This window comes from Dendropsophus ebraccatus, chromosome 6 (genome assembly GCF_027789765.1).
Source record: "Dendropsophus ebraccatus isolate aDenEbr1 chromosome 6, aDenEbr1.pat, whole genome shotgun sequence".
In the NCBI taxonomy this organism is placed as follows: Eukaryota; Metazoa; Chordata; class Amphibia; order Anura; family Hylidae; genus Dendropsophus; species Dendropsophus ebraccatus.
The window spans coordinates 19,997,476-20,014,406 of record NC_091459.1 but is presented as its reverse complement, the minus strand read 5'-3'; the positions used below and the strand labels follow the sequence as shown (position 1 = coordinate 20,014,406).

Here is a 16,931-nt window from a genome sequence, read left to right as displayed (position 1 = left end):
GCGCTGCCCTTAAACGCTGCGATCTGTAGCGATTGCGGCGTTTAAGGTACTCAGTGACAGGCCATGCTGCGGGGGTCCCGATCGATTGTGCCGACAGGCGGGGGTAAGTCACTTACCTCCGTCCTGTCGGATCAGCGTTTTATGTATAGAGTCTGCTCTCAGGCAGGCTCTATATACATAGATCGCCGATAACACTGATCTATGCTATGCTATGGCATAGCATAGATCAGTACATGCAATCTATTGAAAAATCATTAAATCTATTTAAAAAAAAAGTTTTTAAAAGTATTAAAAAACCCTTGTAAGTTTAAAATACCTCCTTGCCCATTATAAAAATATCAAAAAATAAATAATTACATATCGTAGCGTGCGGAATTGTCCGATCTATTAAAATATAACATTATTGTTCCTGCACGCTACGGGATCAAAACTAGTGATAAACGAACCTCGAGCCTGCTCCAACCCTCCATCCGAAACCGATCGTTCGGCATTTGATTAGCTGGGGCTGCTGAACTTGGATAAAACTCTAAGGTTGTCTGGAAAACATGGATACAGCCAATGACTATATCCATGATTTCCACATAGCCTTAGGGCTTTATCCAACTTCAGCAGCCACCGCTAATCAAATGCCGAAGGTTCGGATGGACTCGAGCATGCTCCAGGTTCGCTCATCTCTAATCAAAACGCATCCGTCGGCCACATTTTTTGTGTACGCAAAAAAAGTGTTTTGATTTCCCCCCCCCTTTATATATATATATATAATGGAAGTCAATGGAAAACTGGTGCACACAAATGCATCCATTTTTCCACCCATTTTCTTTTTTTTTTTTTTTTTTTTTTTTTTGCAAAAACAGATGAGAAAAATGTAGTGTGAACCCAGCCTGATGTATAACTGCATGCCTGGAAATGTTGCATATTTTTAGCAAAACATCTCTTTTGGTTTTGCACATACCTTGAACAGTTTTTGTTTTCTACGTTTTCTACAGAATAGCTGTATATAGAGAGAATTGCTCTGTAAGCAGAATGTGCTGTATTGTATGGTGCTGTTATCTGTCTTGTTTATGAATAGAGATGAGGGAGCTATTTCTGTCACCGCAGTCCAGGGCCTGCTACCACAGACAGACTCCATAAATGACATGGTAAAGGTTAATAAGTGCCTCTGTCAATTTAAAATGACATTTCACATTCACTAAGAGAGTACTGTGAGAAATACATTTACAAATCTGGTTTGAAACTAAATTGCACAATGGTCCAAAGCTGCTTAGGGCCTGTGCACTGCAGTATCAGCAGGTTTTACTTCTGTGTTTAATGCTGCGTTTACACGGAGCAATAATTCGCCAAATCGAACGATTAACAATTTCGAAGTATCAATGTGTTTTTTTATAACGATCAGCGTTAATGCTGCGTTTACACGGAACGATTATCGTTCGAATTTGCGCGATAACGATCGAATTCGAACGATAATCGTACGTGTAAACGCAGCGAACGATCAAACGACGAGCGAGAAATCGTTCATTTTGATCTTACAACATGTTCTTAAATCGTCCTTCGCCAAAAAAAAAAAACGCAGATTGTTCCGTGTAAACAGTCGTTCACCGATTTCGCCTACTTGCGAGATAGGCTTAAACGATTGCTAAACGATTTTTCCGTACGATATATCGTTCCATCTAAACGCTGATCGTTATAAAAAAAAAAAAAATGTTACTTCGAAATCGTTAATCGTACGATCGGGCGAATTATCGCTCTGTGTAAGGGTGCCTTCACACCTACCGTATCGCAGCAGAAAATCCGCAGCAGATCCGCAGCAGATTTAACTAAATGAATGAACACAGAATTAAATACGCACTGTCAAATCCGCTGCGGATCCGCAGCAGATTTGTAAGTGGGGATTTGATGCTGTGTTCATTCATTTAGTTAAATCTGCTGCGGATCCGCAGCGGATTTTCTGCTGCGATACGGTAGGTGTGAAGGCACCCTAAACGCAGGATTAGACAGAACAATATATCGTTTGGAAAATTCGTTATTGCAGTCGTTTTAAGATCGCCTAAGCCCAACCAAATGCGATTATAATCGGTAAAATTCAAACAATAAACGTTTTGTGTAAAGGCTCCATAATCGGTATGATGAGATGCAGTTTTATTTTTATTGCCAATGTACAAGTATGGATGCAGGAAGCTGTAACCTCATTTGCAGTCTGTGACTGGAGACGTCATCTGTAAGGTTATGTTTGCAGCTGCATTGGAGCCTTTAGCAATATACAGTGGTTTTCTTTGTCAGAATAGTCGGTACCACAACAGTATCCACAGCAAAAATATAAATGGAGCCCGAGATGATCCAGATCATTCAACAGCCCCCTGTGTTACCTATGCCAGCCAGATACAGTCATAGTCGAAAGTGTGGGCACCCCTGAATTTTTTCCAGAACATGAAGTATTCCTCCCAGGAAATTATTGCAATTACACATGTTTTGTTATACACGTTTATTTCCTTTGTGTGTATTGGAACAACACAAAAAAAACTGAGGGAAAAAAAAGGCAAATTTGACATAATTTCACACAAAACTCCAAAAATGGGCCGGACAAAATCATGGGAGAAGATCAGAAATGTATTTACAGTGTAACCAAAGCTACACAGTTTTTACCTGTATTTAATCCTTTCCCCTAGAATAACATGACTGTGATTTAAAGGGGTATTCTGAGTTTTACATTTTATCATGCCGGGAGCTCAGAACTCTGTTCTGTAGCACATCATCCATATTTACAGACAGCACACTTAAAGGGGTTGTCCAGCGAAAATCTTTTTCTTTCAAATAAACTGATATCAGAAAGTTATATAGGTTTGTAATTTACTTCTATTAAAAACTCTCATGTCTTCCCATACTTAGTAGCTGCTGCATGTCCTGCAGGAAATGTTGTTTTATTTTCAGTCTGACACAGTGCTCTCTGCTGACATCTCTGGCCGAGACAGGAACTCTGTCTCGGTTTTCTATGAATCCCCCATAGAAAACCTCTCCTGCTCTGGACAGTTCCTTTTTCGGCCAGAGATGTCAGCAGAGAGCACTGTGTCAGAATGAAAATAAAACACCACTTCCTGCAGGACATACAGCAGCTAATAAGTATGGGAAGACTTGAGATTTTTTAATAGAAGTAAATTACAAGCCTATATACCTTTCTGATACCAGTTGATTTGAAAGAAAAAGGTTTTCGCTGGACAACCCCTTTAACATGTGAATGCCCCCTTGCAATGTAGCCCTGGCCAAAAGAAGCATGCTGTTATGCACATGAACATGCAGGGTGACATCCTGCAAATGTAGTTTCATATTGAAGAAAAACTAAAGTTGCTTTCCTGGATTTTTTGGAGTCATGATATTGAACATACTACAACATTCTCTATGAGTTTGGTGACCTCTTGTGGTCATATCTTTTTGTGTAGGTTGCAGTTAGCTGTGTTCGTCTCCCGTTTTTCCTGTGGTGCATTATGCCCCCCCATTGTTTTTATCTCTTTAGCATTCATATTCTAGCTAATAGGGATAAATGACCAGTTTTGCTGCATGTGCTACAAAGCAATCATAGTGTATCTTTTCCATGCACCTTTGCAATCAAATTTTCTTTTCTTTTAATGCACCTAACATCATGATTCAAGATTGCAAAGAGTCCTGACTACACACGTCCTACCGTTACCTACTGCTAGAAATTGAGAACATGGAGACAGTAGGAATCAGTCGCAGGCAGCTATGAGTTCTGGACTTGGGTCCTCACAAGTAGAAGTGTCAGCAAAAGCAGACCTTACAGTGTCACTGACTTTTACATTTTTTTTTTTGCAGAAATCAATACTACAGGCGATTTTAAGAAACTTTGTGATTGGGTTTATGTGCTGAAAAATGCATTTTTATCATGAAAAAGTAGTTTGAAGCTCCCCCCCCCGTCTTCATTATTTTCTATGGAGAGGGGAGGGGTGGAGGGAGATGAGGCACCAAAACAGGGCCCGATCAACGATGTAAACGAGCGCCGATCTGCTAGATCGCCGCTCATTTACTGGGCCTATTCCACGGCCCGATGATCGTTGAGTGAGGGCTGCAGGGACATCGTTACCGATGTCCTTGCAGCCCTTGCAGCATACATTGGCTGAATGGCCTAAATGGCCTGTCTAATGACAGGTCACTCAGCCAATCACAGGCCGCGGCGGTCCCGGCCTATGATTGGCTGAGCGCTCCATCAGCTGACAGGCCATTCTGAAGCTAGAGCACGCGGGACCCGGGGAGGAAGACAGAACGGAGGAGAAGCCCTGCAGGTAATGTATGCTGCTGCTGCTTCTTGTCAAATTGTCGGTCGCCCGCCGTCCGAATCGGGCCGAATAAGGCCGATTTGGCCGATTATCGTTCCTGTGGAATAGAGCCCTAAGAGTAATTTACAGCTTCATCACCGGGCTATCTCCTCTGACAGACAGCACTGACCTCTCTGACTTCTGAATACCGGCTTTCACATAGCTTTCACTGTGTAATCCTTTGTTCTCTGCTCTCTGCTGCCGTCTAATCTCCCCCTCCCCTCTCTATAGGTTACACAGGGCCCGGCTGATGTAAAAGAGTCGAGATTTCAGGATAATGAGCAGTGAATGAGAGAGAGGAGGGAGGGGGGGGGGGGGGGGGACCTGGGGAAAGTCTTTTTTTTAAATGCAGATAATTGCATATTTGCCTAATAAACCCAGTTACAAGGTTTCTTAAAATCGCCTGGACTATTGTTTTCTGCAAAATAAATAAATAAAAATACGACATTGACACTTTAAAAATAAAAGTAATGTAGAAGTAAGGCCACAGCACAGTAGAACATGAACTTGCTGTTGGGAGGTATAACCAGTAGGAAGGAGACTGTGATAGAGATCTAGTGATATCACATCTGGAATACTGTGTCCGGTTCTGGAGACCTCATCCACATAAAGATACTGATAAAATAGAACAGGTCCAAAGACGGGCCACAAAAATGGTGGAATACAGATTTTTGAAGCCAAAGCCAGGAAGGGATTTGAAAAGAGGAGAAATCTGTCTTTCCATTATGACCTGTTCTCTTTTTATAGTCTCTTCCTGGCTTTGGCTTCAAAAATCTGTCTGGTAAATCTGTGTGTGTGTAAAAGGCACCCTTAGGCAAAACTCTCATAGTAAGTGATCCGGGTCAGTTGAACAGCAAGGGTGTAGGGCCAGGGGTAGGGAACCTTGGCTCTCCAGCTGTTGCAAAACTACAACTTCCATCATGAGCTAAAGCTTTGACTGTCCAGGCATGATGGAAGTTGTAGTTTTGCAAAAGCTGGAGCGCCAAGGTTCCCTACCCCTGGTGTAGGGTGTCGACACCCCACTGGTCATGTATTGATGAACTATCCTGAGGGTATAGGCTATCAATCACTTAAAGTCTTACTATGGTCTGATCTGGTATACAATAATTAAGTGGCCTATATAGATTTTAGCATTTCTTTAATTCAGTTTTATTCTTTTTTTTAATCTTAGACGGATCACATGCTTCTGACTTGTAAAGGAGCATCTCTGTTTGCTAAGGCCCAGGGCGTTCCTGAAGTTCCTGGTGAGCAACTCATCACTGAACGTTCAAGAGAGAGATGGAGGAAGAATCAGAAACCTGGTTCAAACCCAGTGGCGTTTCAACTGTAAGCTTAACCTGTGTTATGTCTAGACTAGGGTTTTCAGAAACCCCGGGGTTCCCTGCTTTGGGGCTCCCTAGAACACAGCAACAGCTGTCACTTTACAGTAGGGAGAGTAAACTGAATTCATCTTCTTCCAAGGATGCCATGCAATACAGTCAACACTTTTTAAATGCACTGTACTCTGCTTCATCTGGCCTATAAAGCAGATGTTCACTGCCCCATTTAAATGTCCACTGGACTGGATTGTGCTTTTAACTGCTGCGGTCCAAAGGACTATATCAAAGGGAAACCTCCCTATAGCACATGGGCTGCTGAGGATGAAGGTAAGTTTAATACCTTCATCCTCAACACCGTTTTCACGCTAGGACCACGGCCCCCACTGCACCGATGTGCCCCGGCCCGGTGCGCCCTCTGCCTGGCCTGCTTTGCTGATATTCATTAGAATGGGTAGGTCAACTTGAGGTAGACAACCCCAAAAAAAGTCCTGCCAACCAAGTATCATATAATGCAACCAAAATCCAGAAAAAAACTTAGAAATTGCACAAATAAATAGAAATAGAACAAAAATTCTTTATTTCAAATATCAGAATTAGTTAGATAAAAGCACATAAAAAGTAAAGTATGGGATAGACACAAACCTCAAAAACTAGAGGGAGAAATCAGTGTGGTATAACACAAGTGGTACAATTTAATATATTGTGGTGGGTGTGTGAACACCACCACCACCTAGTGGTCACTTATTATATGGCAGTCTTTAGCAAAAAAGGACTGAGAAAATTAAACCATAGTAAATGTGGATCTTATTAAATAGCTGATAAAGTACAGCTATAAGAAGGGAACTGTATGTGTCCCCTCCCATGGCACAGCAGCTCAGATGGGGTGCCAGACGGAGGGTAAGATTTCAGTGCTGGTTTATAGTGCTCACTTTCCTTTTTCTTTGTATGGCTGTATATGGAATGGTTATGTAGTTTTTTGAGTGCGATTTCTTCATAGTGATTACTAGTCTGAGATTGCCCACATGGGAGGGGATACATACAGTTCCCTTCTTAAGGCTATGTTCACACTACGTATATTTGAGGCTGTATATTTGAGGCTGTATAGCAACCAAAACAAGGAGTGGATTGAAAACACAGAAAGGATCTGTTCACATAATGTTGTAATGGAGTGGATGGCCGCCATTTAATGGCAAATATTTGCTGTTATTTTAAAACAACGGCTGTTATATTGAAATAATGGAAGTTATTTACTGTTATATGACGACCATCCACTCAATTACAACATTATGTGAACAGAGCCTTTCTGTGTTTTCAATCCACTCCTGGTTTTGGTTGCTATGAGGACCTGACATGAGGACCAAATACAGCCTCAAATATACATAGTGTGAACCCAGCCTTAAGCTGGACTTTATCAGCTATTTAATAAGATCCACACTTACTATGGTTTAATTTTCTCAGTCCTTTTTTGCTAAAGACTGCCACATAATAAGTGACCACTAGGTGGTGGTGTTGTTCACACACCCACCACAATATATTAAATTGTACCATTCTTCATTATGACTTGATTTGATTGAGCGTTGGGAGCAGTATAACTAAAACCAGTGGCAGTCTTTAGGATATCCAGTTGCTTTCTTTGCATGACATGACGTGGAATATTTCTTTATCGGCAGAGGTTTGGGAACTGTTGGCGCTGTTGCCATTGACAGTCAAGGCAATGTGGCCTGTGCAACATCAACTGGTGGAATGACAAATAAACTGGTTGGACGTGTTGGTGATACAGCTTGTATAGGTAAGAGAAAACCTACCAGGTAACGCTCTGTTCTTATTTTTAACTATTTTTGGTAACTTGGTAACCTACCAAATGTATATTAATAAGAAGTAGGGGGCAGATGGGAGTATGACTGCAGGATAGACTGTGCAGGATTTATTTGCAGTCTGATACCATGAAAACACACTGGTCTGGTTAGGAGCTGTAGCTCTAAAATAGTAGGCAACTTTAAATTAAAGGGAACCAATGTATAAAGCTCCTGCAGCAGCCGTGGCACATACTGACCGCGGCTGCAGCAGGAGCTTTATACCGGGGAAAAATGACTTTTATTCCCCTGGCTCGTGACAGACACTGGCGGGGAAGCGGTCATCTGGGCGGCTCCTTGTCTGTGTCTAGTCACTGCTCTCTGCCTGTCAGCGTGCTCGGCGGGAATGATTGACAGGCAGAGAGTCGGTTACTGGCCTCTCTGCCTGTCAGTCATCCCGCTGAGCGTGCTGACAGGCAGAGCGCTGTGACTAGACATGGGTGGGGAGCCGCCCAGATGACTACTTCATGCAAGTTGTGCTTGCATGAAGAAATACTGCAATACCACACACAAACTGAGGGGAAGAGTGGCACTGTTTCTAGAAGAAAGCATGTTTATTCTATTTCTGGATAACACCTTATTGGGAACCAATCAGCACGACTGTACTGATATGGTTCCCAGCAGTATAGTATAAATCTACCATTCAGCTCACAAAGCATACCAGCTGTAGCTGCAGCAGTAACTTTACAAAGGGGGGAAAAAGATGTTTTATTATGCTGCAAGGGGCGGCAACTAGTCATCTGGGCAGGGAGCCTCCTGAGACTAGTCACGGCTCTCTGCCTGTCGGCGCACAGTACGGGGATGACTGACAGGCACAAAGACCCATTAGTGGCCAATTATCCCCGCACACTGACAGGGAGAGACTCTCCGCCCAGATGACTAGTTGTCTCCCCTTTCCTGGCCTCATGCCGGGAAAGAAAAACTTTTTTTCCCCTTTATAAATGGTCTGCAAGCTGCAGGGAAGCTATATTGGGCTGCAGGGAATTATATCAGCACAGTTGTACTAATTGGTTCCTTTAATTAAGGCTCTGTTCATTTTTTAACAGAAGCCAATGAAAATTACTTTCCCTCTGGTGATCACAGAACATGGCCACAAAATTATCTAGAAAAATTAGTGTTAAAGGGGTACTCCAGCGGAAAGCTTTTTCCCAGTAATTGAAATATATTACAAAGTTATATAACTTTGTACCTATCTGCCCCCTTTCCTATCTTTTCCCCCCTCAACCCCCACCAGGAAGTGAAGTAAACTCATTCTTACCTAATGACTGTTGACCCCAGGCTGCTCTGTGGCAGCCATTTTACAACAATAACATCATCAAGAGGGAGGTGGGTGTAAGTCCTGTTAAGCCAGCCTCCCTTTGTCAGATGACACAGGTTGCTCAGCTCTGATTGGCTGAACAAGATGAAAGCCATCTCACAGTTTTACTGAGTCAGTTAGACATCACTGGTGACAAAGTGCATCATGGGAAAGCCCAAACCAGGAAGTAAAGAAAAAATTAAGCCACCAACTGGAGCTTTAGGGACCTGCAAACAGCGGGAAATTCAAATGGAGACACTCAGGAGGGATGGTAAATGTAAAAACTAGGTTTGATTGTTTGATCTTTTTTTGTTTTTTGTCAGCGGCGGAGTACCCCTTTAAAGTCAATGTAAGTCAGAATGTAGGATGAGGGATATATAATACAGTCATATAAACGACTCCCTGGGTTTAAAAGCTTGAACATTTTCTTTTACCTTATTAGCCAGGTTTTGTTTCTTCTCTTGCTTCAAGAAGTATCTTTTATAGCAGATATCTGTTTCTAATATTGACCACTAGATGGCATTGTAGTGTGCTGAAAAGTTCCTGGATTTTAGTGAATACTGTAGCTATGCTTATGAGCGTACCTGTACAGCATTCACCTTAGAAATAAAGGTACAATTAATGTATAAACTTTATTTGGCCCAATATGCCAGTGTTCATTTTACACCATATAGAAGCTTTGCTCATAGTTTCTGGTAAATTGGCCTTCTGATTGTATTACACAGTGAATAAGCCATTGTTTTCTTAGAGTAGTCTGTATTTACTTCTATTCATATGTAACACATATCTCAGAAAAGCAAACAAAGAAATAACTTCCCTCTTTTAAAGTGGCATTTCTACATAAAAACATAGAAGATTGTCGTCAGAAAAAGCCCCCTGGTCCATCTAATCTGCCCTTTTAGTATTTCCCTTCTTATTATGTTAGGATAAATATATGTATATCCCAGGCAGGTTTACATTCAGTTACTGTAGATTTACTAACCACATCTGCTGGAAATTTGTTCCAAGCATCTACTACTCTTTCAGTAAAATAATATTTTCTTACGTTGCTTCTGATCTTTCCCTCAACTAATCTGTGTCCTCTTGTTCTTGAGTTCAGTTTTTTCTAAAAACACTTCCCTCCTTTAACATACTTTAAAGGTTTCAATAATGTCCCCTTTTCCTTTCCTTCCTCAGCAGATTCCTAGTCATTTAAATATATCCTGTTCTATTAACTATCCAATGTTGCTAGCTGTTTTTGGTGAGCATTCTGTCATAAATCAGATGTGCATGTAAAAAGTATGTGTTGATTGCTCAATTACTTTGAAGATTACTCTTGCCTTGATGGCATAAAATGGCACATTGTGAAATGCAGGACCATTCTAGGCATACATTAGCTGTATGGAAATTATTGGTAATACCATGCTCCTTTAGGTAGGGGAAAGAGTGGAGCATATCCAAATAGTACATAAGGGTCATCATGATTTTATTGAGGCATTTGGTAAAGCAATTTTTATAAAAAAAAATAAATAAACAATTTACCTTAAAGTGACACTGTCCCTCCTTTTTGCATTAGGACTTCTACACATATGTAAAAGGTAAATTTTGCAGTTTTCATACCTTGTTTTATATCATACGTCATGGTGCATGTTCCATTTAAAAGTGATCTTTTATCATGTGCAGATTGTGCCACCTGGGCCGGGCTTCTCGACTGAAGTCACTTAACCCGGCCCATAACAACACTGTAGACTCCGCCTCCTCTGTGACATCTAGCCATCTAAGGCCCCCCCCCATGATGGCCATTGGACTGGGCTGGCCTAAAGGTCTAGACCCCACCCCTCTAGGTCAGCCCCTACCAATGGCTACCGAGGAGGGGGGCCTATGTGCTGATGATGTCACAGAGGAGTGGGGTCTATGGTGACTATGTGGGTGGGGCCAAGTGGCGCTGCACCTGTGAAGCCCCGTCCAGTTAGCACAAACCACAGATGATATAAGATCACTTTTTACTGGAACAAGCACCATGATGTATGATATAAAAAAAGGTATGAAAACTCCAAAATTAATCCTTTACACCTGTGTAGAGAAGTCAGAATGCAAAAAGGGGGGACAGTGTCACTTTAAGTACCAAGTGTACAAGTATATAGTTTATTTAAAAAAAACAAAATTATGCAAAAATAAAAAGGGTCCATGGAGCCTCAGTTATGAGTGTCAAAGCACGAGAATAGCCAGATATCCCTCCTGGGGAGGAAACCCGTTGCTAAAGGGTGCCTCCCAGTGAGGAGATCACCTAACTACCATGATACATAGCACTTAAAGTCTCACTTAGTGGTGAGTATTAGGACATAAATAGGGAAATTCCAGGGTGGCCCCTTTTGCATCAAACTCTAAGGGTCCTATTACACGGCCGATGATGGCCCGATAAATACTGTAAACGAACGCCGATCTGCTAGACTGCCACTCATTTACTGGGCCTATTACACGGCCCAATAATTGTTTGCTCCGTTTTCCTCCCCGGAACCGCTTTATAGCAGCCTGTCTGAGCTGACAAGAATGCTCAGCCAACCACTGGCTGCTGGGTCTCTGCCATCCACAGACAGCTGTTTCAGGGTATTACCCCTCATCAGTGTGGAGTAGGATTCTGGCTACCGGAGGTAATGAGTAGCAGACAAGCAAAATACAGCAATCGCTGAGCTCAGCAAACAAAAAAATCCAATGGTGTACTCAACCAAGAGTCTCCATTGACACAGATATTTTTGCTGATCTTCTTGAGCTCGGTGATTGTTGTGTTTTGCTAGAACAAATATTACAAATATAGTACGGGAAGACAACAACAACACAGAGAATGTGTCTTTCATCCTGTTTCTGTGTCATGCAGGTTCGGGAGGTTACGCCAATAACGCGGTTGGTGCCATCTCAACCACAGGCCACGGAGAAAGCATCATGAAAGTGACTCTAGCAAGCCTCATTCTGCATTATATGGAACAAGGTAAGTGTTAACTTGTGTACTGTTCTGTGTAACCAAGGTTATACCTAAAAGAGGAACTTTCTTTTATTTGGCAATTTATCATATTTATTGTAGTGACTGGTTATATCACGATGGGGCTTCTTCAAACAATTTGCCTTCATTTTATTGTGTGCTCTCAGTAGATACGATAGTTGATACGAACGAAAAACGTTTCTGTTTTTCAACAGATCAGAGTCAATCACTTCTACAAATAAGTTGAATTAGAATTGAGCTTACATTTAACTGTTCCAAATGTGATTGTCCTTCTGTAGGTGCTTGTACACACTGCTTCAGTTTTATTCATGTCCAGTAGTAATAATGAAGGTGAATATTGTTTTGTAACTGATATTGTAAATATATTTGTAATCATTGTCAGTAATATATGTAGAAGAGACAGTCACCGGCACTACTGAAGCATATATGAACTGACTTCCAAGTATGGATTTAATTACGAGTAGGAGTTCATGTGTTGTATGGGGTGCTCACTTTTACTGAAAATGCAGTATACCATTGTAGACATCAAAAAAGAGAAAAATGTAGAGGGCACTCACCATAAAAAAAAATTATTCTTCATTAATTTTCTTCTTAAAAACATCATAGCAGGATGAGCATGGGAGAGGACGCCAGATCCTTAAAAGGATCAACCTGCTATGATGTTTTTAAGAAAATGAATAAAGAATACGTTTTTATATGGTGAGTGCCCTCTACATTTTTCTCTCTTTTTTGATGTCTTCCTTGTTAGTAATATATACAGTGCAGTCAATAATATTGGAAGTAAATAACAGTGCGCACTTTGTTCTTATCCGTATGTCATGTTCACTCACCGGCAAAGTGACAACCGTTTTGAATGCCCGTTATTTTATGTAAATTAACGGGCATAAATTTATAACTTTTTTTATTACACAATTGACGCCCGTTGTTATAGACTATTTGTGTAAATAGAATTTTGTGTAATAACGTCCGTTGTTATAATTTGTATGTTGTAATTTTGACTGTCTGTGAACATAGCCTAAACGTGTAGGGCTTTCCAAGTTAATATGAAGCTGTTGTGTAACTTGCCTCCTCCTCCTGAAATGCGTCTTGTTGACTGCTTGTTGTCTAGGTTATCAACCACCTCTCTGCTCTAAAAGCAGATATATATTATACAGTGTATATGTATGTGTGTGTATATATATATATATATATATATATATATATATATATTCTGTTCTACGTTAAGTTAAGTGTTGCGTTGCAGAATGTGTACATTACGTAGCAGACTTCCTATTGAAGGGACTACCTCAGAAATTTTGGGGGAAATTTTTTAGGAACGGGGCCAAATAACTTAGACAGTGTAATCATGTATCACATAAAGTGTATAGTGCAACTGATATTGGTGAAACCCTGAGTACCTGGAAACAATATACTAGTAGCTCATTAAAGGAGTAGTTCAACAATTCTCTTTTCTTGCAAATCAGCTGGAGCCAGAGATTTGTAATTTACTTCTCTTTAAAAATCTCCAGTCGTCCAGTACTTATCAGCTGCTGGATGTCCTGCAGGAAGTGGTGTATTCTCTCCAGTCTGACACAGTGCTCTCTGCTGCCACCTCCGTCCATGTCAGGAACTGTCCAGAGCAGCAGCAAATCCCCATAGAAAATCTCTCCTGCTCCTGGAAAGAATGAGAGGTTTTCTGTGGGGATTTGCTATGCCTATGTATTACCACAGTGTACACATTATCCCTCCAAACTGACACAGACAAGTGAGTAAACAAAAAAAAATGATGCTACCCAGGAACTACAGATCCCAGCAGCGTGGCCCCTACCTCAGACACCAATTCTGCTTCGCTCTGCAAGCTTCCTCAGGGATTATTCTCTATTATAAAAGAGAATATTGTTCACACTTATTTTGAAATAGAAGTTATATGTAGATAACTTGGAAGATCGAGATTAATTTTTTTTTTCTATTCCAGGGATGTCTACAGAAGAAGCAGCAGACGCCGGTCTAAACTACATGAAAACTCGGGTAGATGGTAGTGGTGGTGTCATTGTGGTAAACAGTACAGGTGAATGGACAGCAAAGTTTTCTACAAAGCAGATGTCCTGGGCTGCAGTTAAAGATGACCGGCTACACTGCGGAATTTATACTGGAGAAGATGAAATTATGGCTGTACCCCCACAGAATAGCCACTACCATTGGTTTACTTAAAGGGCTTATCCAGCGCTACAAAAATGTGGCCACTTTCTTCCAGAGGCAGCCCCACTCTTGTCTCCAGCTTGGGCAGGGTTTTGCTGCTCAGTTCCATTGAAGTGAATGGAGCTTAATTGCAAACCACACCTGAACTGGAGACAAGAGTCGTGTTGTCGCTGAAAGAAAGGGGCCATGTTTTTGTAGCACTGGATAACCCCTTTAATCCTACAATGTGACAACCAAATGAGTGGATGGATCCATAAGAATGGATAGGATCCACTGATTGACCCATATCATAATATTTTATTTTATTTTATTTTATTTTTTTTTTGGGGGGGGGGGGGGGGGGGGGGGTTATTTAAAAGAACCATACTGTGAATCTAGCAGAAGGAATTACTGTAACTGTAAATTTTGCCAGATTAACCCAGGAATAAGTGTCTTCAGATGTTGGAAAAGTCATAAAGGGAACGTAGTGTAATATTATCCTCAACTTTAGTTCACCTGTTCCAACTTTTATAGAAAGATATCATCTGTGTTTCTAGTTATGACCTCATCCTGCTTGAGGATATGAGTCTGTTGCAACATACACTATAAGGCAAGGTTCACACTGCGTTTTTTTTGTTTTTCATCCATTTTATGCCAAAAAAAGTGGGGAAAAAAAGGTTGCCTTTGTGTGCATCCGTTTTTCCCATTGACTTCCATTAAAGAAAAACGTATCGAAACAAATCTATTTTTTAGCGTACACTAAAACGCAGTCAACCATGTTTTTAAACTTTTTTTATAATGGAAGTCAATGGGGAAAACGGAAGCACAAAAATGCATCCATTTTTTCACATAAAGAAACAGATTGCAAAAAACATAGGGGGAGATTTATCAGGCATGGTGTAAAGTGAAACAGGCTCAGTTGCCCCTAGCAACCAATCAGATTCCACCTTTCATTTACCAAAAAGTCTGTGAGGAATTAAAGGTGGAATCTGATTGGTTGCTAGGGGCAACTGAGCCAGTTTCACTTTACACCATGTTTGATAAATCTCCCCCATAGTGTGAACCCAGCCTAAGATTCTGTGAGGTACAGACATATTTCCTATGTCCGGGAATGCATTTGTATAGCTTTTACCTACCTTATAACATAGTAACAAGCCCATTACTTGATTCAGTCAGTGCACGTTTAATTTTTTGAATGTATTAGAAAAGGTTCCTTTCACTAAAAGCAAGCAGAGGCCTTATAAGTAGTAAGGAGTTTAGGAAGGATGTTCAGTATACTGTGAATAAATGTAAGGTAAAAGATACTTGAACACACAAGATATGATAATATACATGGCTACCTCCATATTAACATCACTAGAACTGTTCACTGTCTACTTTTTACTCTTAGCTATTATGGCAACTAACTTTCTGGTGGTTTGTCAGGCATTACACATAAAATCTGGTTAATGATCAGACTGGCATGGTAGTTAAGTGTGTGCATGTTGTTGCCAAGGATTTTCTATTCGATTGGTAATATGTTGTTCTGCTGTTTGCTCGGAACAGCCTTGAGGCGTCAGTCATTTAGCCTTGATTCATTATTCGCTTTATGCTTATGGTTTCTACCATTTTTTTGTTCTTTATAATAATCTATAATTTACTTTCAAATAAAGCAACATGGCTGGTATCAAAGGAAAAGTCCAGCAAAACATTTTATGAAAGTATTGTGTTGCCCCCCCAAAAGTTATACAAATCCCCAATATACACTTATTACGGGAAATGCTTATAAAGTGCCTTTTTCCCTGCACTTACTACTGCATCAAGGCTTCACTTCCTGGATAACATGGTGATGTCACTTCCTGGATATCTTGGTGATGTCACTTCCTGGATAACATGGTGATGCCACGACCCGACTCCCAGAGCTGTGCGGGCTGTGGCTGCTGGAGAGGATGATGGCAGAGGGATGCTCAGTGTCCCCCCAGTGTCCTGTGTCCCTCAGTGTCCCCCGCCATCATCCTCTCCAGCAGCCACAGCCCGCACAGCTCTGGGAGTCAGGTCGTGACATCACCATGTTATCCAGGAAGTGACATCACCATGTTATCCAGGAAGTGACATCACCATGTTATCCAGGAAGTGAAGCCTTGATGCAGTAGTAAGTGCAGGGAAAAAAGCACTTTACAAGCATTTCCTGTAATAAGTGTATATTGGGTATTTGTATAACTTTTGGGGGACAATACAATACTTTATTTGCTTTGCTTTGTTTATCCTATATGCATTCATATAACTGTGTTATAATAGGTGTTTTCTATTATAGTTTAGCTTTGCATGTGTTATATCTGTGTATATAAAAAAGGATCCAACTTTTATTCATGTGTTAAAATTGAATTTAAATTATTAAATGTTTCACGCGACCCCCAGAAGTGTTGAGTACGGAGCCGCAACAAAGATTCTTCTGACATTTTGTAAATGTTTTTTGTATTAATAAAGATATTCATGATATATTATTACTATGTGCTCTTGGATCATCCCCTTTTTGGTTCTAGCTTTTATCTTGACACCCAGGAAATGCCTGCTCAGCCAATCGCTGGTTATGGCACGTCACCCCTATGGCCAGTGACAGAGAAGGATGACTTGGCTTCTTAATTATAAAGAGAATGCTTATATCAATATTGCAGTGTTGACTTTGGTTTCAGCAAACACTGCCAGAATGGGTTATTAAAGGAGTAGAGCTGAGACCTTGCAGATTATTCAGTGATTATTGTAAATTACAATGTGTTGACACTGAAACTGTATGTTGTACATTTGCATATACGATGCAACAAAGACAAACAAAACATGCTACTAACTCTAGGGAGGTTAAGTGGGATCTGAACTTTTATAATCTAGCAACTTTCAGGTTCTCCATAATACTTTTCAGAAGGAAATACAGTTCACATATTGAGAAAGAAGAATACGGCACTCTCCACGTTCATCAGGCTACGTGGCCAGATGAAGTGCTTAGACTGCAGAAACTGAACGCTCATACAG

The 16,931-nt window shown here is 40.8% G+C and overlaps 1 protein-coding gene across 2 annotated transcripts in view; it reads left to right on the top strand.

The window, feature by feature from the left end:
• Window positions 1-14,278, top strand: part of ASRGL1 (asparaginase and isoaspartyl peptidase 1) — a 32,089-nt gene extending 17,811 nt beyond the window's left edge. For both annotated transcript variants that reach the window (XM_069973488.1, XM_069973487.1), the window contains exons 4-7: window positions 5,494-5,648; window positions 7,312-7,430; window positions 11,646-11,756; window positions 13,723-14,278. In XM_069973488.1, the coding sequence (XP_069829589.1) occupies window positions 5,494-5,648; window positions 7,312-7,430; window positions 11,646-11,756; window positions 13,723-13,958 (621 nt within the window). In that variant the 3' untranslated portion in view covers window positions 13,959-14,278. The remainder of the gene's footprint in view (window positions 1-5,493; window positions 5,649-7,311; window positions 7,431-11,645; window positions 11,757-13,722) is intronic.
• The last annotated feature ends 2,653 nt before the right edge of the window (window positions 14,279-16,931 follow it).